At 41.8% G+C, this 21,484-nt stretch overlaps 1 protein-coding gene across 1 annotated transcript in view; it reads left to right on the top strand.

The window, feature by feature from the left end:
• The window catches only part of MTMR7 (myotubularin related protein 7), a 113,798-nt gene that overhangs the window by 81,037 nt on the left and 11,277 nt on the right, over positions 1–21,484 (top strand). Inside the window, exons 7-9 of the mRNA XM_012435228.3 lie at positions 763–895; positions 19,121–19,230; positions 20,831–20,956. Coding sequence (XP_012290651.1) covers positions 763–895; positions 19,121–19,230; positions 20,831–20,956 — 369 coding nt within the window. The remainder of the gene's footprint in view (positions 1–762; positions 896–19,120; positions 19,231–20,830; positions 20,957–21,484) is intronic.

Genomic DNA, 21,484 nt, shown 5'->3' with positions numbered 1-21,484 from the left:
TGGACTTGTCCCCTTTTTGATTTTAGCTATTCAGGGCTAGGACAGTGTTTGGATTTAATAAATTTCATCAAAGACCACTATGACTTAACCTAGTTTGTCCTTGAAGACTCCAACTTCTCATATGTAAAATTATAATAATGAAAGTGATCAAAAAGTCCAGTAGAGCTCTAGATTTAAATAAGGTGGCTGGAGGAAATGCCTCTGGAGACTTGGTTACATTCCTTGTCTTCATTTTATTTAGTAATTCCTTTTCAAGGTTTAACTTGACATCTGAGGGATCTTGTGGGCAAATCAGAATGATGCAACCATTCCTATTTGATAACATGTTTATTGACCAACGTAATACTAGAAGACATAATAATATAATGTTTAGAGCTTTATATTGACAGCTGTTTCTGCTGTTATTCTTCTGCCAACCTACGGGTTATATGTAGTATGAAATTGGACTACTTGCTTCCATCACAGAATTCGACAATCAGTTTGGCATCTTTGACGGGGACTGTAAGAGACATCTCCAGATAGATTGCTTTCCAGCTAAGAAAATGTGATCCACACGACAAATTCATGCTGTTGAATACAAGCTCAGCAGGAGTGCCTGAAGCTATGTAGTTCAGTACAACGTTGCAGTGATTCAAATAAGCATACTGTGTTTCCGCACATCATTTTGAATGCTTTGATTGGGTATCCATGAAATGTTTTGGTTGTTTCATCATTGTTTCATCAGTGTAATTGATGACTGTTCTGTTTTGCTGACCACTGCAGCTTAATGCAATGGCAAATCGTGCTGCAGGGAAAGGCTATGAGAATGAAGACAATTATTCCAATATCAAGTTTCAGTTTATCGGGATAGAGAACATCCATGTCATGAGGAACAGTCTGCAGAAAATGCTGGAAGGTAAACCATTTCCTTATGCACAGCATTAAAAAATGCAGTTCAATATTTTGATGCCAAAAGGGAATAAGATAGTCTTGATTTTAAAATGTGTGTTTTTTTTTCCCCCAATGATGCTATTTATGTAGGTGTGATAATCTGGGAAGAATATCATGTTATAGTGGCTCTTTAAATATTTAAGAACCTTTCTGTTACTTTTTTAAGCATCACAGTGATGTGGTTTTATCACTTGGTGATTAGCAGTCAGGGACTCTACAATGGTACTTAACATCTCAGGTGCACAGGGATATTTTTCTTTCTTCCTTATAATGTTAGTTTGATCCACATTTAAGGCCATTTAGGAATAAAGCAATAACCAGTCATTCTTTTATGGAGATCAGGTTCAAAAACTATATCCTTGCTGAAGGCCCTTACAAGGGAGAATATTGGAGGTTCTGACTCGAATTTCTAAACAGCAGCCGCTGCAGTCCACATGCATGTAACCTCCTGCCACCTCCACACACACGTCGGCATATAGCAGCGAACGCTACAAGGCCCGTACCCACAGACTTACATACTTGTGTGGATAGGAAATTAAAGAGATGGATTATGTAATATAGAAGAGTTATTCATGTGGCCAAACCAACCACATGCTGATGAGCAGAAATGCTGCATTTCAAGCAAAACCAGCTTAGTCTGCCACTTCTGCTCCTTGTGATCATAGGGACCCTGAGAGGAATCTGTTGCCGTAGTCTAACCACTTCCGGCTCTGGGAACTGGGGAAAGACAGAGGATGCAGAAACCATGGCCTTGTGCCTTGGCTGTCCATGCTGTGTCTGCGCTTCTGGGGAAAGCCCTGGAGAGCTGGAGCTGGGAGCCAGGGATGTTGGCTGTCTTGATTGGAAATGCAGGCTCTGGAATGAAGAGGGACAAAGAAGGTGCTGAATTATTTTTTCCAGGAATCCACGTTTGCTCTCAGTTACTTATGCAGTTCTTCGTTTAATCAGAACAACTTAATGTTGCAGTTGGAGAAATCTGAGTGTCACAAACAGGCCTAATTTCCATTCTCTTTTCTGGACTTGCTGGTTCATATCAGTCATTATGAAACTTTGAACACATAGTTAACTTTTTTGGGTATCCATTACCTGCTGCAAAATGACAGGATTAGGCCAATACTTTTGTTTTTTTTTTTTTTTTGAGACGAAGGCTCACTTTGTCACTGAGGCTGGAGTACAATGGCGTGATCTCTGCTCACTGCAACCTCTGCCTCCCAGGTTCAAGCAATTCTCCCACCTCAGCCTCCCGGATAGTTGGAGTTACAGGTGCGTGCCACCAAGACTGGCTGATTTTTTGAATTTTTTTTTCAGTAGAGATGGGGTTTCATCATAGTCAGGATGGTCTTGATCTGCCCTCGTGATCTGCCCACCTCAGCCTCCCAAAGTGCTGGGATTACAGGTGTGAGCCACTGCACCCAGCCTAGACCAGTACTTCCTATAGTTCTTCTGTGACAATTTGATGCCCCTCTTTAGAAAAAAATCCCTTCCTACAACTGAAAACATCTCAACCCTAGAGCCATTTCCATCTTTTCTACATAGTTGGCAGTCTCTCAGGTCACAGTGACATTACCTGGGCATTGTCTCAGGTCACAGTGATTATACATGATTATTTGAGCAGCTTAAACTTTTGGAGATTGTCATGCACAGTTTGGCTGTCCCTGCTACAAACTGTTTTTTATGCATTGAAAAATTGGACTAGCTTGGTACTGTTACTGGAAAGGTAGTATGACTTTAATATGAAGACTGTTCCTTTATCAGCATCATTAAGTTATGCTTTAAATTTTTCATTTGGTCATTTCATAAGATGACTTGGAGAACATATATTGTTCTTTGCAGAAAGTTGCTCCTATGAGTACTTATAGCATATAAATTTGACTTGTTTTTAAATTGGTAATTCTTTGGTTTCTTGTTAGGAAGCATTTCTCCTGCTCTTATGCCTGTGATCTGACTCATTGCTGTTTTCTAAAGAAATGCAAACTGACCAAGTTCCGGAGGGCAGCTCTCTGTTTCATAAGGGAACATGGTGCTTCCATATAACTTTTCCAGCTATGTGCAGTGCAGTAGGCAAGGACATCTTCCTGGATGCTTGTCTGTGGTCTTGACCAATGTTTGACTATCTGTTTTTACCGAGTAAATTATAAACCATTGCAGAAGCTGAGCTGATGATGAAGTGTTGCAATCAGACCCACCTTCTAAGGCCTTTCCTCCTCCAAACAGCTGTCCTTGGCATCAAAGAGATAAGAAGGTTCATACTGCTGGTCACTTGGTAGGCAGAGGAATGAATTATGCATTTCATTCATGATAATTTTATTCGTTTTTTAACCATTGTTATGGATGTAATCAGAATAGGTTCCAAATAATAGAAAAGTAAAATTGTTTGCATTCTGGCTTCAAACAGCTCTCTGTGAGCAAGAGCTGCAAGGTATTTCATCAGAAGCTGAAATCTAGGACCAAGTTCACATCCTGTGTAGGTCCTCTGTAGAGCTGATTTAATTTTAACTTCGATTTGTACGTTTCAACCAAACTATTTTTGTGGGATCTATACTTTCTAAGGAGAGAAAATGATGCATTTCAGTTACATAGCAAGAAATTTTGTAATTTAATGAAGTGATTTTCACAATAGTTTCACTTTTTATCATTATAGATAATGGTTTTTCCCTCAAATAGTAAGAGGATACCTTGTCTTTTTTTATTTAAAATTTTTAAGTTCTGGGGTACACGTGCAGGACGTGCAGGTTTGTTACATAGGTAAACTTGAGCCGCGGTGGTTTGCTGCACCTGTCAACCCATCACCTAGGTATTAAGCCCAGCATGCATTAGCTATTTGTCCTAATGCTTTCCCTCCCTCCACCCCGCCTACCGACAGGCCTTGTGTGTGTTGTTCCCCTCCCTGTGTCCATGTGTTCTCATTATTCAGCTCCCACTTACAAGTGAGAACACGCGGTGCTTGGTTTTCTGTTGCTGAGTTAGTTTGCCGAGGATCATGGCTTCCAGCTCCATCCATTAAAACAGTCAGTAGAAGAGCCCAAAATAGTCGCTTTCCAAGGCCGAGAGTATTGTTATTAGCAGAAGTGGAGCTTTTACATCTTAACCATCCTGGGTGTTGGGGAGGAAGCGGTGAAGAGGAAGGTAGAGAGGTGCATGGAATGACTCGCATGTCTCCATTTGTTGAGGCTGTGCCCCATTGGGACACCTCTTCATATCTGCTCTGAAGGTCGGCAGACACTGATAGGAAAGGCACAGGAGGCACATCTTCCTCCTCTTCCAATCAACTTGCCATCTTTTGGAGGTCACCTAGAAAATTTCACTTTCTCCCACGAGTAGCTTTGTGCCTACCTTCCACATGACTATCAGATTAATACTGTTGGCCATTGTTTGGTTCTATCGAACTGACCACTTATTCATCAGTGTAGTCATTAAACTAAAAATTGAGCAACTGCTCTTTGCCACACGTCATAAGTATTTTCACTTAAATGATTGTATCTGATTTTCACAACAGTTAAGTGCAGTGCGTGGTATTATCTGCTTTCTATAGATGAAGAAACATAATTTTTTAAGAGCGTAAACAGTAAGTTGAAACAAACATGTAGATAAACATGTAAACTTGATCTGGTAATTAGAGAAATGTAAGGTAAAACTTCAGAGTACCATTTGTCACCCAGTGTTTTACAAATTAAGACACTAATGAAAAGAATGTGGTAAAACTAGTACTCTAAATATTTATAGTATTATTTAAATTGGCTTAGAGAGACATATTTTGTTTAGAGATAGTTTTTACCAGGTTTCTTCCTCTTAGGGACAAAATCAAAATAATATTAAAAAAAATAAAGATATAGGAAAGGCATGGAGGCTCACGCCTGTAATCCCAGCACTTTGGGAGGCTGAGACATTGAGGATCATTTGAGACCAGCCTGGGCAACACAGTGAGACCCTGTCTCTGCAGAACATTTAAAAATAAAAATTAAAAAAAATCAAAAAAAAAAAAATGGTGGTGTGCACCTGTAGTTCCAGCTGCTCAGGAAGCTGATGTGGGAGGATCATCTGGGCCTGGGAGGTTGAGGCTGCAGTGAGCCATGATTGTGCCACTGCACTCCAGCCTGGGTGACAAAGAGTGAGGCCCTGTCTCAAATAAAATAAAATAAAATGAAGATATAGATGTGCCTGTGTTGATAGTAGTGTTTAGAATATTGGAAGCCACATGACTAATAGTAGTAGACTGATTAATTTAACTTCATCTTCTTGATAGAAAAGTTTGCATCCATGAAAAATACCAAATGTTAAGACTGTATGTACTAACATGGGAGAATATGTATAATGTAAGTGAAAAACTCAGGTTGTAAAATTGTTTCCATATTCTTATGCACTATACAGTAAATCATTTGTCTGAAGAAGGACTAGGAGAGCATGTCCAGAATGATCAGTGGATTAGCATGGAAGGATGAGAGTGATGTTTTTCCCTTTTTCCTTCTTTTATTTACAAAATATTTGCTATAGTTGGTATATTCCTTTTTTAAAAAACGGTACTTATTATCTCATGGTTTCTGTAGGGTAGGAGTCTGGATGTGTCTCAAGCATAAATGGGAACCCAGGGACCCTCTTCTCAGGGTCTTTCAAGGCTGTAAAGTGACAGCTGGGCTGCATTCTCAACAGGAAGTTTGAATGGGGAAGCATCTACTTTCCCCATTCAAACTTCCTGTTGTGGAAGTTTGGCTGTTCACAACATGGCAGCCTGTTTCTTCAAGGCCAACAGGAGTGCTTCTCTCCAGTTACAGAGTCTGGTGTATTACACTTTTTAATTAAATTGTTTTTTAAAAACATCCTTTCTGTTGTCATATTACAAAGCAGTATTTTAACCTAACACTTGTTATCATATTCCAGTGATCCTTGTTGAGTAGTGGTTTTGATATAAGACAAGCTCACAGCTTGTGACCACAAGGATCATTATATGAACCTCAAGGATCATTATAACCACCTCACATAGTAATGAAGATACATTTTTGGAAGGCTTACTATGATTGGACACGTTTCAACTTTTTAAAGATGTATTTACTCAAGTAATCCTCATAGCAGTTGTTGCTACTGTTACCTTCATTTTACAGATGAGGAAATTGAGGCACAGAGCCTGAGAAACTTGTGTCAGCTCAAAATAGTAAGTGGTAGAACCAACATGTTGACCTACTTAGTGTGAATTCAGATGACCCACTCTTAACCACTAGGCTTTTCTGCCACTCGAGGTAGTGGGTTGGTGTGGAAGGTACCGTGGCCTCAGTGTGTGAAGTCATAGGTTTGGGTTTTTGCTTTAGTCTGTGAGTAAACTTGAACAAATCTCATTTTCTGTATTTGTAAAGCATTGTAAGCAACATAGCTTCCCTCTTTAACTCACAACTCATTAAAAGAATTTCTTGTAAACTATAAAGTGCTTTCCAAAGGAAGGTGGCTATGTTTTCTCTTGGGAAGCAATAATGTATTTTAAAATAAGCACTCAATGAAATGGATATGTTGATGGGCTGTAGATGAATTCAGTCAGCCAGGCAAGTATTTGGTAGACCCCCATGCCTTCCTATGGGTAAATTTTCTGAATTTCTTTATTCCAAAGACACAGAGTTATAAGCACAATTTTCAGAGGCACAGAAGCGCTTGTCTCATGATAGGGTCTGTATGCAATCAGCGCATGTTCATCAAAAATGATTTAATAAACAACACATCAGACCTTCGAGTATTTTCTGAGCAAATTGTTCTATGGACTTGCAAACCTTAGCCTGACAGCGGAGCCAGGGAAGCGACCCCAGAGCATGTGGGACGCAGGCCCCGCACCAGCTCAGTGATGTGGGTGATTGTGCGGTCGGGGGCTGTGTGAAAGGGGGCCAAGCAGATCCATTCTGAAAGACTGGAATCTTTGTAGCAGGCCTTAAAATATAACCACTTAAAAAAATACTCCCTGGCATGATGGTCATTGACTGTGGAGAATGTTTCGTGGCAAAATCAGGTGGCTCTAGAGATGATATCTGATCTGTTCTTCCATGCAAAGGTTTTGAGGCCTGATTAATCGGAATCTTCATTGAGTGTGGAAAGGATGGTTGGAGGCAAAGAACTTGGAGTTGTCATGGGAGGCACCATCGTGGTGGGTATTACGGTCACACGTTTGATTCCTGCTCTAGTCTCCCTGCCAAGTCGCCTTGGAGGAACCAAGGTCTAAAGGGCAGCTCCTGACACACCCCGCTCCAAAGTGTCCGTGAAGCAGCTCTCTCTGCTCAGAGAGAGGAGAGCTTGTGGCTCTCGGTGCAGCTGTCCTTTTTGCTGGACATATTCTTCCTTACCTCATGTCTTTATGGGGTGCGGGCTAATTCAGCCTTGAGGAAATGGAAGACGGATTCAGCCCTTCAAGATACTGCACATTTAAGCTTTTTATTTTAAAGTGAGTATTTCCTATCACATTCCCTGCAAATTTATGCTGTGAAATTCTACCAGATGTGAGCTAATGAAAGGCTGTAAATGTGGTCCTTCTTCAGCTTTCTGTAGTCTGAGTTTTTAACCATTATTAATATCCTCAGATTACTTAGCTATGGGAGGAGACAACCCATAACAACTGGAAATTTCTCGTCATTTTTTCTCAAAATTTGGCACCATGGCCTAGGTTTCCATATAGAAAACCCACTTTCCCATTACAGTGGAACTAGGTAGCTCTACATGGAAATAGCAGCTTGTACGACTTTTTGACGAGTGATCTGCTAGACCAGTGAGCCTGTCAGGTTTCACAGGCTATCAGGGCAGTCATTTAGAGGAAAGAAATGGACCAAGTGTGTGTGCTTTGCCTCTCTGGTATTGAATGAGGATGGATTTTGAACGCATCTGCTCAAGTGCTGGATGGGATCTGCCCATCTGGACAATCATAGACTAAGCGCAGAGGCATAGGCTAGAGGAAGAGCATGGATGCATGTGCTGTGGATGGATTCCAGCTCAACTTACTGGCTGTGTAACCACGGATGGCCTGGTAAACTTCTTTAATTCAGTCTTTCCATTTTGAAAATCCAGAGTGAATCTGCCCTGAAGGGTAGATGATTTATACAGAGCCTCAGGCACAATACCTGCTTATAGTAAGTACTGTCCTGAACACACAGGAGCCTGGATGGTTATCTCAGGCGTGCATCTGTTTATCAAACAGTTACTGAGAGTGTTCTGGATGCCAGGCATTGGATAGACTAATGCTTCGTTCATTCACTCTGAAAGAAGTAACCAGTTTTGACATAGGACAGAAATCAGGCCAGAAGAAAAGATCATGCTGGTTTATTAGTGATTTCAGTGAGGGCCTTCCCGGTTAAGTCACGGTTGAATGTTTTAACTGGATGTCAAAACCAGAAAGTTTATTTGACATTATCAAAAGGACAACAGAAAAGAAGGTGATTTAATGAGAGAATAGTAGCTATATTTCTCCCAGTGATGCTCTATTTTGCAGTTCACTGAGACACTTCAAAGATTAATTTTAAAATGTTCACCCTCAGAATTACTGTTTTGTTTTTTTAATCAGAGAACTAGGACAATTACAAAGTGAGTGCTTGTAGAAGAAATTGTATCCCATCAAACTCAAGACAGATGTGGCTACATTTAGTGGTAAGAGGAGCTGTTTTTCCCTAAGGCTCTAGTTGACATTTGCCAGTTCACTATTTGCTTGCCAGTGACAGTACAGTCTCAAAGTTTATAAGAGTGTTGGTCCTAGAAGCTTTCTCTGCCGGCATGAGGCGTGTGGAATGATCGCCACCCCTGCATCCTCTCCTGCATGTACCACTCATTTACCGCGTTAGTAATTGGCAGCCACCACGTCATTCTTCCGGGATTCTTGGCCCTCTCTCCAGGGCCTGCCACTGTCCCTCCACGCCAGTCTTTCCAGCCTCTCAACACCCCTACCTTTTCCCAGTCTCAACTTCTCTTGTGCCATTTGCTTTGAGTTCCCTATTTTGATGTTAACATCCCTTGAATCCTGGCTTCAGTTCAATTCCTGTTCATCCTGGCTCAGTTTGTATATTGACTTTTAATTATTCTCTATTTTTTTTAGTGAAAATAATATGGAAAGTGGAGTCAAGGGATTTAGATTTCTATCCCAGTGTATTTGCTGTGTTGCTAGCATCTGAGGCCATTCCTCCTTAATACATCAAGATAATTCTATCGCTGGGTGTGGTGGCTCCTGCCTGTAATCCCAGCACTTTGGGAGGCTGAGGCGGGTGGATCACCAGAGGTCAGGAGTTCAAGAACAGCCTGGCCAACATGGTGAAACCCTGTCTCTACTAAAAATGCAAAAATTAGCCAGGTGTGGTAGTGTTTCTTGTGGTCCCACCTACTCTGGAGGCTGAGGCAGGAGAATTGCTTGAACCTGGGAGGCAGAGGATACAGTGAGCTGAGATCTCGCCACTGCACTCCAGCCTGGGTGATAGAGCAAGACTCAGTTTCAAAAATAAAAAAAAGATAATTCTATCCACTCTAGATGGGAGTTTGTGAGGGTTCATTGAGAGGAAAGCACCAAGCCTCATCATTTACATATGGCAGATGTAACAAAAATGGACACACACATACATATTTTTAAAATAAGAGAGAGGGTCTCCCTCTGTTGCCCAGGCTGTAGTGCAGTGGTGCAGCTGTAGTTCACAGCAGCCTCTGACTCCTGAGCTCAAGTGATCCTCCTGCCTCAGCCTCCTGAGTATCTGGAACTGCAGGCGTGCACTTCTACACCCAGCTAATTTTTAAAATTTTTTTGTAGAGATGGGGTCTTGCTACATTGTCCAGGTTGGTCTTGAACTCCTGGGCTCAGTCTTCCTGCCTTGGCCTCCCAAAGCTCTGGGATTACTGGCACAACCCACTGCGCCCAGCCGCATGTTTTTTATTTGCTGCAAAGTTTCACATACCTCAGCAATTAATATTCACATCTTACTGTCCTTACCACATGTTAAACCTAAGATAGAACAGCTTACCACCATATCCTGAGAATTTGTCTTTAGACACAAAATTCACATTCATAAATACTAATAGCACATTATTCTATGGACTTGCTGCTCCATTTCCTTTAGGCCAGTGGTAATGAGTATTCTGGAGTATATGGTGAGGGGCTCCTGTAGGCTAAACTGAACACTTCCATTGTACAGGCCATAATTAAGTCCTCTTTGAATGGCTTCACCTGTGGGATGTTCAGTACAGGGACATTATCATCATTTTGCCAGTTCTTTGAAGACTTTGTGGATCTTGGCTTCATGACTCCAAAATGGGAAAGAGACAGATCAAACATTGGCAGAACGTAGATGTGTGTTGGGCTGGCAATCAAGGGAGGGCCATGTACATTTCCACTTCAGATCTCAGGGTACAAGAAAGACCAACCTCACAGGGTTCAAATGGAGACTTTTTTTGCACCCTCGCTGACCCCACCCAGCAATTGTAGGAGAAAATAGGAGTGATAGAGGAAATACCTAAGGCAGATTATCTGAGGCTTATTTTCTTCTAAGTAAATTCTACATTTGCAGAGGTCTGAAAATTATATATATTTTCTTTGGTTTTTAATTTTTTAACTGTAGTTTATATATGTTTATGACATATAGTTGTCCTGTTATATAAAACAAATATTGTAAGACCTGGGCATGAAACTCCCGATTAGTAAGCCCCATTGTCTGCAGTTTGTGGCATATGCCTCTGATGTCAGCTGAAATGAACTTTGTTCGGCAAAATGGTTTGTAAATATTGGTTTGGGTTTGGCAATAAGAGTGAACAAATCAGTATTTCTGCCTCATCCTGAGTTTATCCAAACAAACCCAACAGTTTTCTATTTAAAAATCCAGGTGCTAATCGTTTCAGTCTCGAGTGTACACCCATCTGCCCACGTCTATTAATCATCTGCAGACCTCTTTGCTTTTCAAGCTGCCACTCAGCACAGAGAGAGAGAAAGCACTCTCTCAGTGGTTCACTCTGCTTGAGAACCTGGTGGGGTTATTTTACTTAGCGCATGCAGTTTTAATGTTCCTGAAAACAGAAATGTTAAACAAGGAGCCTTCTTAGTGCTGACGTGGTGAGAGCTGCAGCAGCCTGTCCCGTTGCTGAGGGCTAAATAGACAGAGAAGCATGGGGACATTCTCTCTGGCAGGACATTCTAGGGCCTGGTCCTGTGGCCATCCATTCCTCTCTTGCTTTTGTCGCAGGTCATCTGCAAGTTAGCTGGCAAGCCTGGTGTCTTTATTTTTAAACTTGCAGTCATTAACATGCCTTGTGGGAAGAGAAGGATCTTTTGTTTCTGGGCTGAGCCTCAGAGCTTGGAGGCCAAGGTACTCTTCAGACCTGCTAACTAGCCCTAAGCCCTACAATAACAACTTCAAAGTTTGGCCTTTTTAGCAAAAAAAAAGACTGCAAGAGAATGTTATCTGTGGAAGGTTTGGAGGAGTCAGCTGCATCCTGAGACTTCACACAGTGGAATGCGTGTATTTTAGGATTAAGTTGAACACTTTGGATCACGGCCTGGGGTTGGACAGAAAGCCCAAACAGCAGGCATCCAGGGAGTGGTGAGTGCTCATGGAAGGTGCTGGTATTTGCCATGCTTCCCACTGGGCTGTGTCTCAGGGCCGTGTGCACAGGCAGAAGTGAGCCTGATGCTTGGAGGGCCTCTCCAGTATTGCTGGGCATTGTCACGAGGCGACAGATCTCTAGAAGGACAGGGCTTGCTCAGTTTTACCTTGTGGCTGGCAGATTCTGCTATCTGTCTTCCAACTGGGTCCATGCACCCCTCAGTTCATAGGAAGACTTTTTGAGGTTCACCCTGGGTACATTACTTTATGGAATTCAGCTTTTAGATAATCAACTTCAGTATGTCCTTTTTACTACAATTACATGACCTGCCTCAGAATGCTCCTGGGGCCAGCTTTAAGCCGGCTCTCCCCTCCCAGCTCCCTTCCTAATTGCCTTGTTGCCACCTTACAAAAAAACAAACATACCCTTCATCACACCCTCAGACTTGCTATGATGCATCATCTCAGGATGTATAAGGGAATATGTTTTAGAGGTACATGTGCAAAAACGTTTTTCTGATTAGATTAAACTTCTTGAGTGATCTAAGTCAATACTGTGCATAGAAGTATAATGCAAGACACAAGTGCAGAAAACATTTGGAATTTTAAACTTTCTGGTAGCCACATTAAAGTAAAAAGAAATTTTCATATTATTTATGTCATATGAATATATATAATACATTATTAATTTTAATAACGTTTTATTTAACCCAGTATATCCCAAATGTTATCATTTCAACGTTATCAGAATGAAAAGCCAATAAAGAGTTGTTTTGCATGTTTTTTTGTATACTATGGCTTTAAAATTTGACTTATATTTTACACTTAGAGCGTATCTGTCTCAATTCAGACTGGACGTATTTCATGTGTTTCAGAGCCACACGTGACTAGTGATTACTACGTTAGGGCGGCACTGTTGTAAGTAATAGAAAGCACAGTCTTTACGCTGTTGGTATTTGGGAACCAAGATTGGTTCATGTTGAATTATGAACAAATAACAAGCTGAGGTTGAGGGGCGTTAAGAGCATGAACCCCAGAGCCGGACTGGATCCTAGCCTCACCACGTATCTATCAGCTGGGAGACTTTGGACAAGCCCTGAGCCTCTGTTTGTGCTGGTTTCCACGCATCAAAAATGAGAATGATAAGTGCCTTCCTCATAATGATTGTTTGAGGATTGAAAAGCTAAGGCTAATCTATATAAAGCACTTAGAAGAGTGTCTGGTATCTGGTATGTAGCCCACCAAGGTAGCTACGGTGTGGTGGCAAAAACTCGAGGTTCGTCTTTTGAAAGACTTGCATTTGAGATGTCTTTCTGCCATTGGTCACTTCGTGCCTTAACTTTTCAAACTTCAGCGTTCACATGTTCGAGGGAGTCTAACACCTCCTTCCTCCCAGGACACTGTGCTGGAGGGACACATGATAAATATGTACATAGCCACCATTTTTGGGAATCTTCTTTATGGCAGTGTGATGCTTATTTGTATTATCTTATTTCATCTTCACAACAACTGTTTGAGGAAGGTGTGTTTATCCCCATTTTCTGTTTGAAGACAGCAAGGCTCAGTAACTAGCCCAAGTGACCATATTGGGCATGGGCAGAGCTGAAGTTTGAGTGCAGCTGTGTCTGCCTCTGAAGCCCTGAAACATTGCTACATGCTGTTGCCTATGCGTATGTCATGATTATTACTCAGATGTACAGTTTAGTCCACATGGTACTAAAATCTAAGTTAAACAAGGAGGTCTTCCTATTTCCCCAAGATGGCAGAGTAAGCTAATGTGAAATCCCTGCTGATAAAAAGATCTGGAAGTGTCAGTGAGTTTGATCAGGGAAGCAGGACAGTGAGCAGTGGTTTGGAAAAGGGCCTTGTTTTCAGGAGACGTCAGGGATGTGAGGGTGCAGAGCTGGGTGCCTGGAAGAGCAGAGGACAAGTCACTGGCGAAGGCCTGCAGTGGGGGCTGGAGGGAACGCCTGTGGAGGCTGCTTCTACTGTGTCAGGTGTCCCTGAGGGGCACAGGACTGGCCATCGGAGGCAGGGCAGTGAGGACAGATTGGAGTGGGCAGGGACGGCTGCTTCAGCTGCCGCTTCATGTCACTTTCCAAACATGCAAAATACCTGTAGCAAACCCTAACCTGGAACCATCCAGACTAGAGACTCTCAGGAAGCCTGGCTGTGAATTAGCTGACATGATAGGGTGGGATCCCACTGCAGTGACCAACAGTGATTCCTCTGGAACCACTGGAAGAGTGAGTCCAGACACATCAGGAATGCCGCCTGTTATGTGTGTGGGAGCCTTCCATCCTCCTGCTCCAGTTCCAGTAACCTTTAGGTACATCCTGTTCCAGATGACTGTTCTATCATATCGGGTTCTTGGGGTGCTCATCCTGCATCTTTTTTCCTCTGCCTGCTGCCATCATCATGAATGCTGTTTTCTGGTATGTTGTAAACTTGCCTTCAGTGCAGCTTTTTCTGTGGGATTCTACAGAATCGTGGAAGCATTGCTACTAAGCAGCTTTTGGTTTGCATCTGCTGGGTGTCTGAGATTTTTGGCCCAACATGAGAATTCCTCCTCTTAGGGGCTTCTGTGCATAAGGAAGGTGTGTTTGGATCCCAAACATGTGCGAGACCAGGCCCAGGGTTTCAGATTTTTGTTTTCCTCATGTCGGGTCCGGGCAGAGATTGGCTTCCTGGTCATCGCCCTGAGTGCATGAGTGGTTTTTTTTTTTTTTAAACAACTCAGTTTGATGTAGGGAATCTCATTTCCAGCAGATGGCTTGCACAGTCCCAAAGTAATTTCTTGTTTCTGTTCCAGTCAAACACAACATACAGTAATTTACCCACTTCCTTCTGACTCCCCACTAAAGTGATAATGAAATGGAAAAAAAAGGCAAAAATACAAAAGGATAAGAGATTGGAAGAAGAGGTAATGGAAACAAAAATAGAAGAGCTGCAGCATAAATGGATGAGTGATGAGTAATGCCACAGACTAGAAAAAAACGCTGCAGTTTACGGCAGAAGTATGAGAACCCCCAAAGTAAGCCAAATAGAAGTGCAGATCCTTAGACAATCTCTGGAATTCGAGCTATTAGGTGTCTCTGAAACGAGGACTAGCCGAACGTTTGCACAGGAAGCAGTTCATTGGATCCAAGCCTCCTTCCTCCCCTGCACGGCCTAGTGAAGCCTCTTCCCACACTTCCACAAGAGAAGATGGTGATGCACCTTCTGGAAAGTCAGCCTTTCTGGAAACATTGACTACAGGGACTCTGGGATCAGGAGCACCAGGCAAAGCTGCAAGAGGGGCAGGGAATGCCAGGGAAGAACGGGTTAAGTGAAAGTCTATAGAAGAATGAGACCCATGGTTACTGCCCCAGTTCTCCTCTTAGGAAGCTGGCATCCAATATGATGCACTCAGGTGTCTGGAAGATTCCATGCTGGGGCCTGCAAACATCCAAGACAGAGGACTTGCAGATTGTTACATCAGCCAAATTCCCCATCGCAAAGCCTAGCAGCTAAGAAAGCCTGCACATGGCACACGGCACTGCCAGCCAGCCAGCCTCCTGTGTCTTGCTCTTATATGTGAACGGGCAGGCAGAAATTACCAGAAAATTGAGGAAATCTCAACATGCATGACAGAGACCACACCCCCAACACACATATGTAAGCAAGCAAATTTTCAAAAGTCTAGAAAACAAAATTCAATCCAGAGAAGAAAACAAAAACTGGCATTAATATTCTTAGAGAAATATTCTAAGATGGGCACGACTTAAAGCATCAGCAGTACCCAGCGTTAGTTGGGACATGGGGAAAGGAACGTTAGTTACCACCCTGCTGGTGAGATCAAAAACCACTGCAGCCTTTTTCAAGAGCAATTTGGCAGTAGAGTCATCCCTCGGTATCCAAGGGGAATTGTTTCCAGTCCCCAGATTCCCAAATCCACACATGCTCAAGTCCCTTACCTAATAACATGGTGTATTTGCATAGAACCTATGCACCTCCTCCCATAGATCTAAGATTATCTCTAGCTTACAATACTTAACACAGTGTGGATGCTTTGTAAACAGTTGTTACACTGTGTTGTTTTCTGTTAGCATTATTTTTCTGTTGTTATTGTTACTTTTTTTTCCCAAATATTTCTGCTCTGTGGTTGGTTGGCTCCAAGGATGTGGAGTACGAGAATACACAGGGCCAACTGTGTATGATAGAGCTGAAGATTTAGGAACTCTCTGACCCAGCCCATTTCATTTATAGAAATCCAGGTACAGGGAGACTTTCCACAAGGAGATTGTAAAAAGATTTTTTTTAACTGTACTGTTTGTAAATATTGAAAAAGAGGAAACAATTGTCAGCAGTAGGGGAATGGATCCTTTGAGGTATAGAGTGGAATATTATATAGCTGTTAAAATTAATGAAATTTACTTACTAATATGGATATCTAAAAAAGTTGGATGAAAACAAATTGCAAAGACTATGATATATATGTAAATTTGAATACATATAAAATATTATTTGAGGATAATAGTAGTAATAAGGGCTAAGATAAATAATAGTAACCCTTTGATACAGAGGCTATTATCATTTTACATCTGAGGAAAGTGAGGCACAGAGAGGCTAAGTAACTTGCCCAGGCCTGCACAGCTAGTATGTAGGTAGTGAAAGGACAAAAAATTCTTGGGAATATTAACAAACTTCAAAGAAAAGAACACGAGACTTTATTTGTAGCTTTTTTTTTTTTTAAGAGACAGAATCTGGCTCTTTTACCACCCAGGCTGGAGTGGAGTGGCATGATCATGGCTCACTGCAGCCTCAAACTCCTGGGTTCAAGTGATCGTCTTGCCTCAGCCTCCCAAGTAGCTGGGACTACAGGCATTTTAAAAATCTTTTTTGTAGAGACTGAGTCTCACTACTTTTATCCAGGCTGTTGTGAAGTGATCAAAAGCCCGGGCTCAAATGATCCTACTGCCTTGGCCTCTCAAAGTGCTGGGATTACAGGTGTGAGCCACTGTGCCCAGCCTTTTTTTTTTTTTTCTCTGTTTTGTGTTGTTTATTTCTTAAGCGAGATCTGAAGCAGTTGTGGCCAAGCTGAGTGTCTGTTACATGATTATGTTTTTAAATACTTTTTTTTTAAGAGCAGTTTTAGATTCACAGCAAAATTGAGCAGAAGGTACAGAGATTCCCATCTGGCCCTGCCCGCACACATGCACAGCCTCCTCCATCATCAACGTCCCCCACAGCGTGGTGCATTGTTGCGAGCTGTGCACCCACATTGGCACATCAATATCCACGTCCACTGTAGGGTTCACTCTTGCTGTTGGACATTCTGTGGGTTTTGACAGACGTTTAATAATGAATTTATGCACTGTCATAGTGGACAGAATTGTTTTCCTGTCCTAAACATTCTTGTGCTCCACCTATTTATTCCTCTCACCACCCTAAACCCTGGCAGCCAGTGATTTTTTGGCTGTCTCCATAGTTTTGCCTTTTCTAGGAGATTATACAATTGACTTCATATAACATGTAGCCTTTTCAATGAAAAGTTGGCTTCTTCCTTTAACACTGTGCATTTAACTTCCCTCTGTGTCTCTTGGTAGCTCATCACCTTTTATCACTGAATAGTATTTCATTGTCTGGGTGTGTTACATTACTTTTTACTCTTTACATGTTAAAATATGTCATAACTTTTAATGATTAAAACTGTAAGCTTGGAAATTCTCAGCCCATGGCTGACCGTTCAGGGATACAGGACTAATAGAGCCATAGGGTTTGTGAATCAGTTTGTGTAGTTTTCACTGGCCTTCCACTAAGCATCATTTTCTTTACCATTCTGCATGTAATTAACAGACACATAGTGTCTTCCTGCCTGTGAGGCTGGGCCTGAGGTGCTGAGCCGACAACACTGTGGCCTTGGAAAGAAAGGCAGTGCTCTGAGCCAGAGCAAATCAGAGGGCCCTCACTTCACCAACTGCTTATTAGGTCTTCAGAGCTGTGCTTCCAGCTCAGGGCAGGCTTTTGGAAGGAAGATTTTGGAATCTCGCCTGAACATACTCATAATATGGTTTTCTTAGGTTGGGTTTTGCTGGGAATTTCAGTGTTATTTCCTTCAACTTTGTTGTCATCTGTGTCTCAGAATGTAACTACTTATGCTTTTGCGTCTGGCTTTTATGTTGCAGGAAATCAGAGTGAATCCTCTGATCTGCATACTTGGAGGCAGGGCATCTGATAAAATAATATTTTTGTTAATGGTTGCCCTGTGTTCCATATGCACAGTGCTTTCAAAGAGTTCACAAAGTTGAACCTGGGGGTTTAGAGTTGGAAGGATATAATTTAGTACACCTTCCCCATTTTAAAAATGAAGAAATTGATGCTCAGAGAGTGGAATAACATGTACAAGATTACACGCTCATTTCTCATGGAGTTGGGGGTAGGAAAAAGGGCTCCCTGTCCCCTACATGTGTTTACTGCATCACAGAGTACAATAAAATAAACTAAAAGATCTGTAGATCATTTAATTTTCAGTGGTTGATTGATAAGACTTGATAGGGCTTTATAGGTCTAAACCTTGTCTTTGGAATGCAGTATTTGTGATATGTGTTTGGGACACTAGCTCTGAAGCTTTTTAATGCTTTATGTTAAATAAAAGAAGTTCTTGAGGTGAAAGTTGGTAGTTTGTAATATTAGAGAAGTGTTTATACACCTGCCTTAGTTGGGTAAATATGGATATCATTGGGATCCTAGGTTTTCTTCCTTTTCACCCAATGGGAAAGCCCCTACCCTGATGCTCTACAATTGGATCAGAGGTATATATCTTATTTTTAAGCTTACAGGCCTTACTCCCATTGGGTGGGAGTTATTGGCAAGAAGAGTTTGATCATGTGCATTTAAGAATTTTAGGATCGCTCTGTCTTGTTTTTACAACACTCCTAATCTGAAGTGGCTGGGTGATGGAAACTTTCTAAGTGGGTAGGTGCTACAATTAGTTATATGATTTTTTCCTCATAGCACTCTGAATTCAAGTATTCCTTAGTGCCCCATTTTTAATATTTTTGCTGGAAAGGCAAATAGATGTTTTTTGCCAGAACTCTTAATGATTTTCATTAATATTAGGATTTAAACTTTACATATATACTTATAAATAAGTGTAGTATTCCCTGTGACCAAAGAAGCCTTCCTTGAAATGGTTCAATAGAATCAAGTTTAGTAAACATACATTTATTTTGACTTAAGTCTTCCAGAAAATACCTATTATAACAAAGGAATCATTAACAAACTACCTGTAAAACATGATCATGAGCCGGGCACAGTGGCTCACGCCTGTAATCCCAGCACTTTGGGAGGCCGAGGCGGGTGGATCACGAGGTCAAGAGATCGAGACCATCCTGGTCAACATGGTGAAACCCCGTCTCTACTAAAAATACAAAAAATTAGCTGGGCATGGTGGGGCGCATGCCTGTAATCCCAGCTACTCGGGAGGTTGAGGCAGGAAGATTGCCTGAACCCTGGAGGCAGAGGTTGCGGTGAGCCGAGATCGCGCCATTGCACTCCAGCCTGGGTAACAAGAGCGAAACTCCGTCTCAAAAACAAAAACAAAAACAAAAAAAAACATGATCATATGTAAAATGAGAGCATACCTTAATTCTGCTTTTATAACATGATTTATGTTGCAGTGTGTGAACTTAAATCTCCCTCCATGAGTGACTTCCTGTGGGGTCTGGAGAACTCTGGCTGGCTAAGGCACATTAAGGCCATAATGGATGCAGGAATCTTCATTGCAAAGGTATGCAGTTGCGGAGGAATTAAGGGACAGATCAGCAAGCCACTCTGACTTCAAAATGGGGATACCCCGCCATGGGCTTCCCTGCCCTAAGCTGCACTGCACTGACTTGGTAGCTGGCTTTGTAGAACTCCATATAGTTTATGCAGTGAAGATGTGATTTTGCCAAATAATACAGTGCTTAGCTGACAGTGTGTCAGCACTGTAAGCAAATATTTCCAGAGTATTCTCTTCCATTAGGTTTAATCCTGGATGGAGGAAAGAACTTTCTGTAGAATACAACCAAATGTGAGTTACTTCAGTGATAGGGGCTTGGGGCTTACATCCAGTAGATCCTTCTTTTAGCCAAAGTCATGTTTCTGTAGCTGGAAGGTAGATTCCATTCTGCCATAGGAAAATGTTGCTGTCACTTTCATATAAGCTGTTTTAGAATGCAGTGTCTTTTGTGTTGTTTAGGTTTTTTTTTTTTAAATGAATTCCTCAGATTTATACCTAAAGAGAACCTTATATTCCCCAATGCCATGTTATATTCCCCCTTATTAGGTAATCATTTATTCAACAAATCTTTATTTAGTGCCAGGTACTATTTTCTATAGATGCGATGCGAGTAAGCCAGATCCAGTCTCTTCCCTCACAGAGCTTACATTCTGCTGTGGGAGACAGAGTATGTTTGTTTGTTTGTTTTGAGACAGAGTCTTGCTCTGTTTCCCAGGCTGGAGGGCAGTGGTGCGATCTTGGCTCACTGCAACCTCTGCCTCGAGTTCAAGTGATTCTCCTGCCTCAGCCTCCTGAATAGCTAGGATTACAGGTGCCTGCTACCACACTGAACTAATTTTTGTACTTTTAGTAGAGGTGGGTTTTCACCATGTTGGTCAGGCTAGTCACAAACTCCTGATCTCAGGTGATCCACCCGCCTCGGCTTCCCAAAGTGCTGGGATTACAGGCGTGAGCCACTGTGCTCAGCCAAGACAGAGTATTAATAAACTAATAATAAACTGGAATTTTAGGTAGTGATAAATACTATGATGAAATCTCTCCCATGTTTCCCAGTGTATGTTTCCTGCCAAGATACTCAGCTAAAAATGAAGTGCATTTGCAATAACAAATAGAAATTCTTTTCTTAGCGGAGAGTTTCTGGTATCATTTTTACCTTTGTTTTTTCCTCCTTTCCCCGAACTTGGATCCATTACTTGACTCTTATCTTTTTATCTATAAGTTCATAGTTTTGTAGTTTATATTTATGCCTTTTCCTTTTTGGAAATGGGTGGGGCCAGTAGCAACTCCAGAATTTCAGTAAGGCTTAATATGGAAACCCAGAGGTAAGAGGGTGAGGTGGGCTAGGGGACAAGCCATGAAGGTACGTTTGCATAGGATGAATGCTTGTATTTATTAAGTACATGCACAGAATGGGAAGGGAAAGCTTTAGCTGCCAGCAACAGGCCACTCTGGCTCTGTCCTAATTAGGCGGGGCCCTACATACATGAATGAACGGGTGTTTTGTTTTGGCCATTTCTTTCTGTAATATACAAACCTGGCTCTGATCCAAGGTTCTGCCTTTTTACAGCCATTCTTTCTGACTCTTTGCGGATCGTGTGTTTTCTAGGCAGTTTCAGAGGAAGGGGCAAGTGTGCTTGTTCACTGTTCCGATGGCTGGGACAGGACTGCTCAGGTGTGCTCGGTGGCAAGCCTGCTGCTGGACCCGCACTACCGGACTCTGAAGGGCTTCATGGTGAGTGTGGCCACTGGGCCATTCCCACAGGCGGTGCCTTGACCGGGAATGGACCTCCGTTTTTGCAACTGCTGTTTTCTTGCCAGCATTATTTTTCTTTTAGTAGTTGAGCAGGATTAAAGGGGAGGAGATCAGATAGGCTTGGAATAGAGGTGAATTTCTGGAATATTGAAACCATTTCAAGTCAATGCTACTGAATGAGTTTTGGGGCAAATATAAAATATATTTGGTAGTTTGTAAGACAGTTCGATACATTTACTCATAAGTATTTCAGGTTTGAGGTAATGTGAATATATAACAGAAAACACATTTTAGAAAAAATATTTGGGGAAAAAATTTTCTATATTGTGCATGCCAAATGTCCTTGGTAGGAAAAACTGTTTCCACTTCTGGGATTTAAGCAGTCCTTCATATCTCTGGAAGAGAATACTGAACATTTCACAGCCTTTTCTTGTTGTTTGCTGAAGTTACGAGTGTATCCTCCTATAGAATTTGAACCTTGAAGGTGGGCATCAAAAGATAACATGT

This window comes from Aotus nancymaae, unplaced genomic scaffold (genome assembly GCF_030222135.1).
Source record: "Aotus nancymaae isolate 86718 unplaced genomic scaffold, 86718_ANA_hifiasm-v0.15.2.pri h1tg000079l, whole genome shotgun sequence".
Classification (NCBI taxonomy): Eukaryota; Metazoa; Chordata; class Mammalia; order Primates; family Aotidae; genus Aotus; species Aotus nancymaae.
This window is presented reverse-complemented; position numbering and strand designations above follow the sequence as displayed.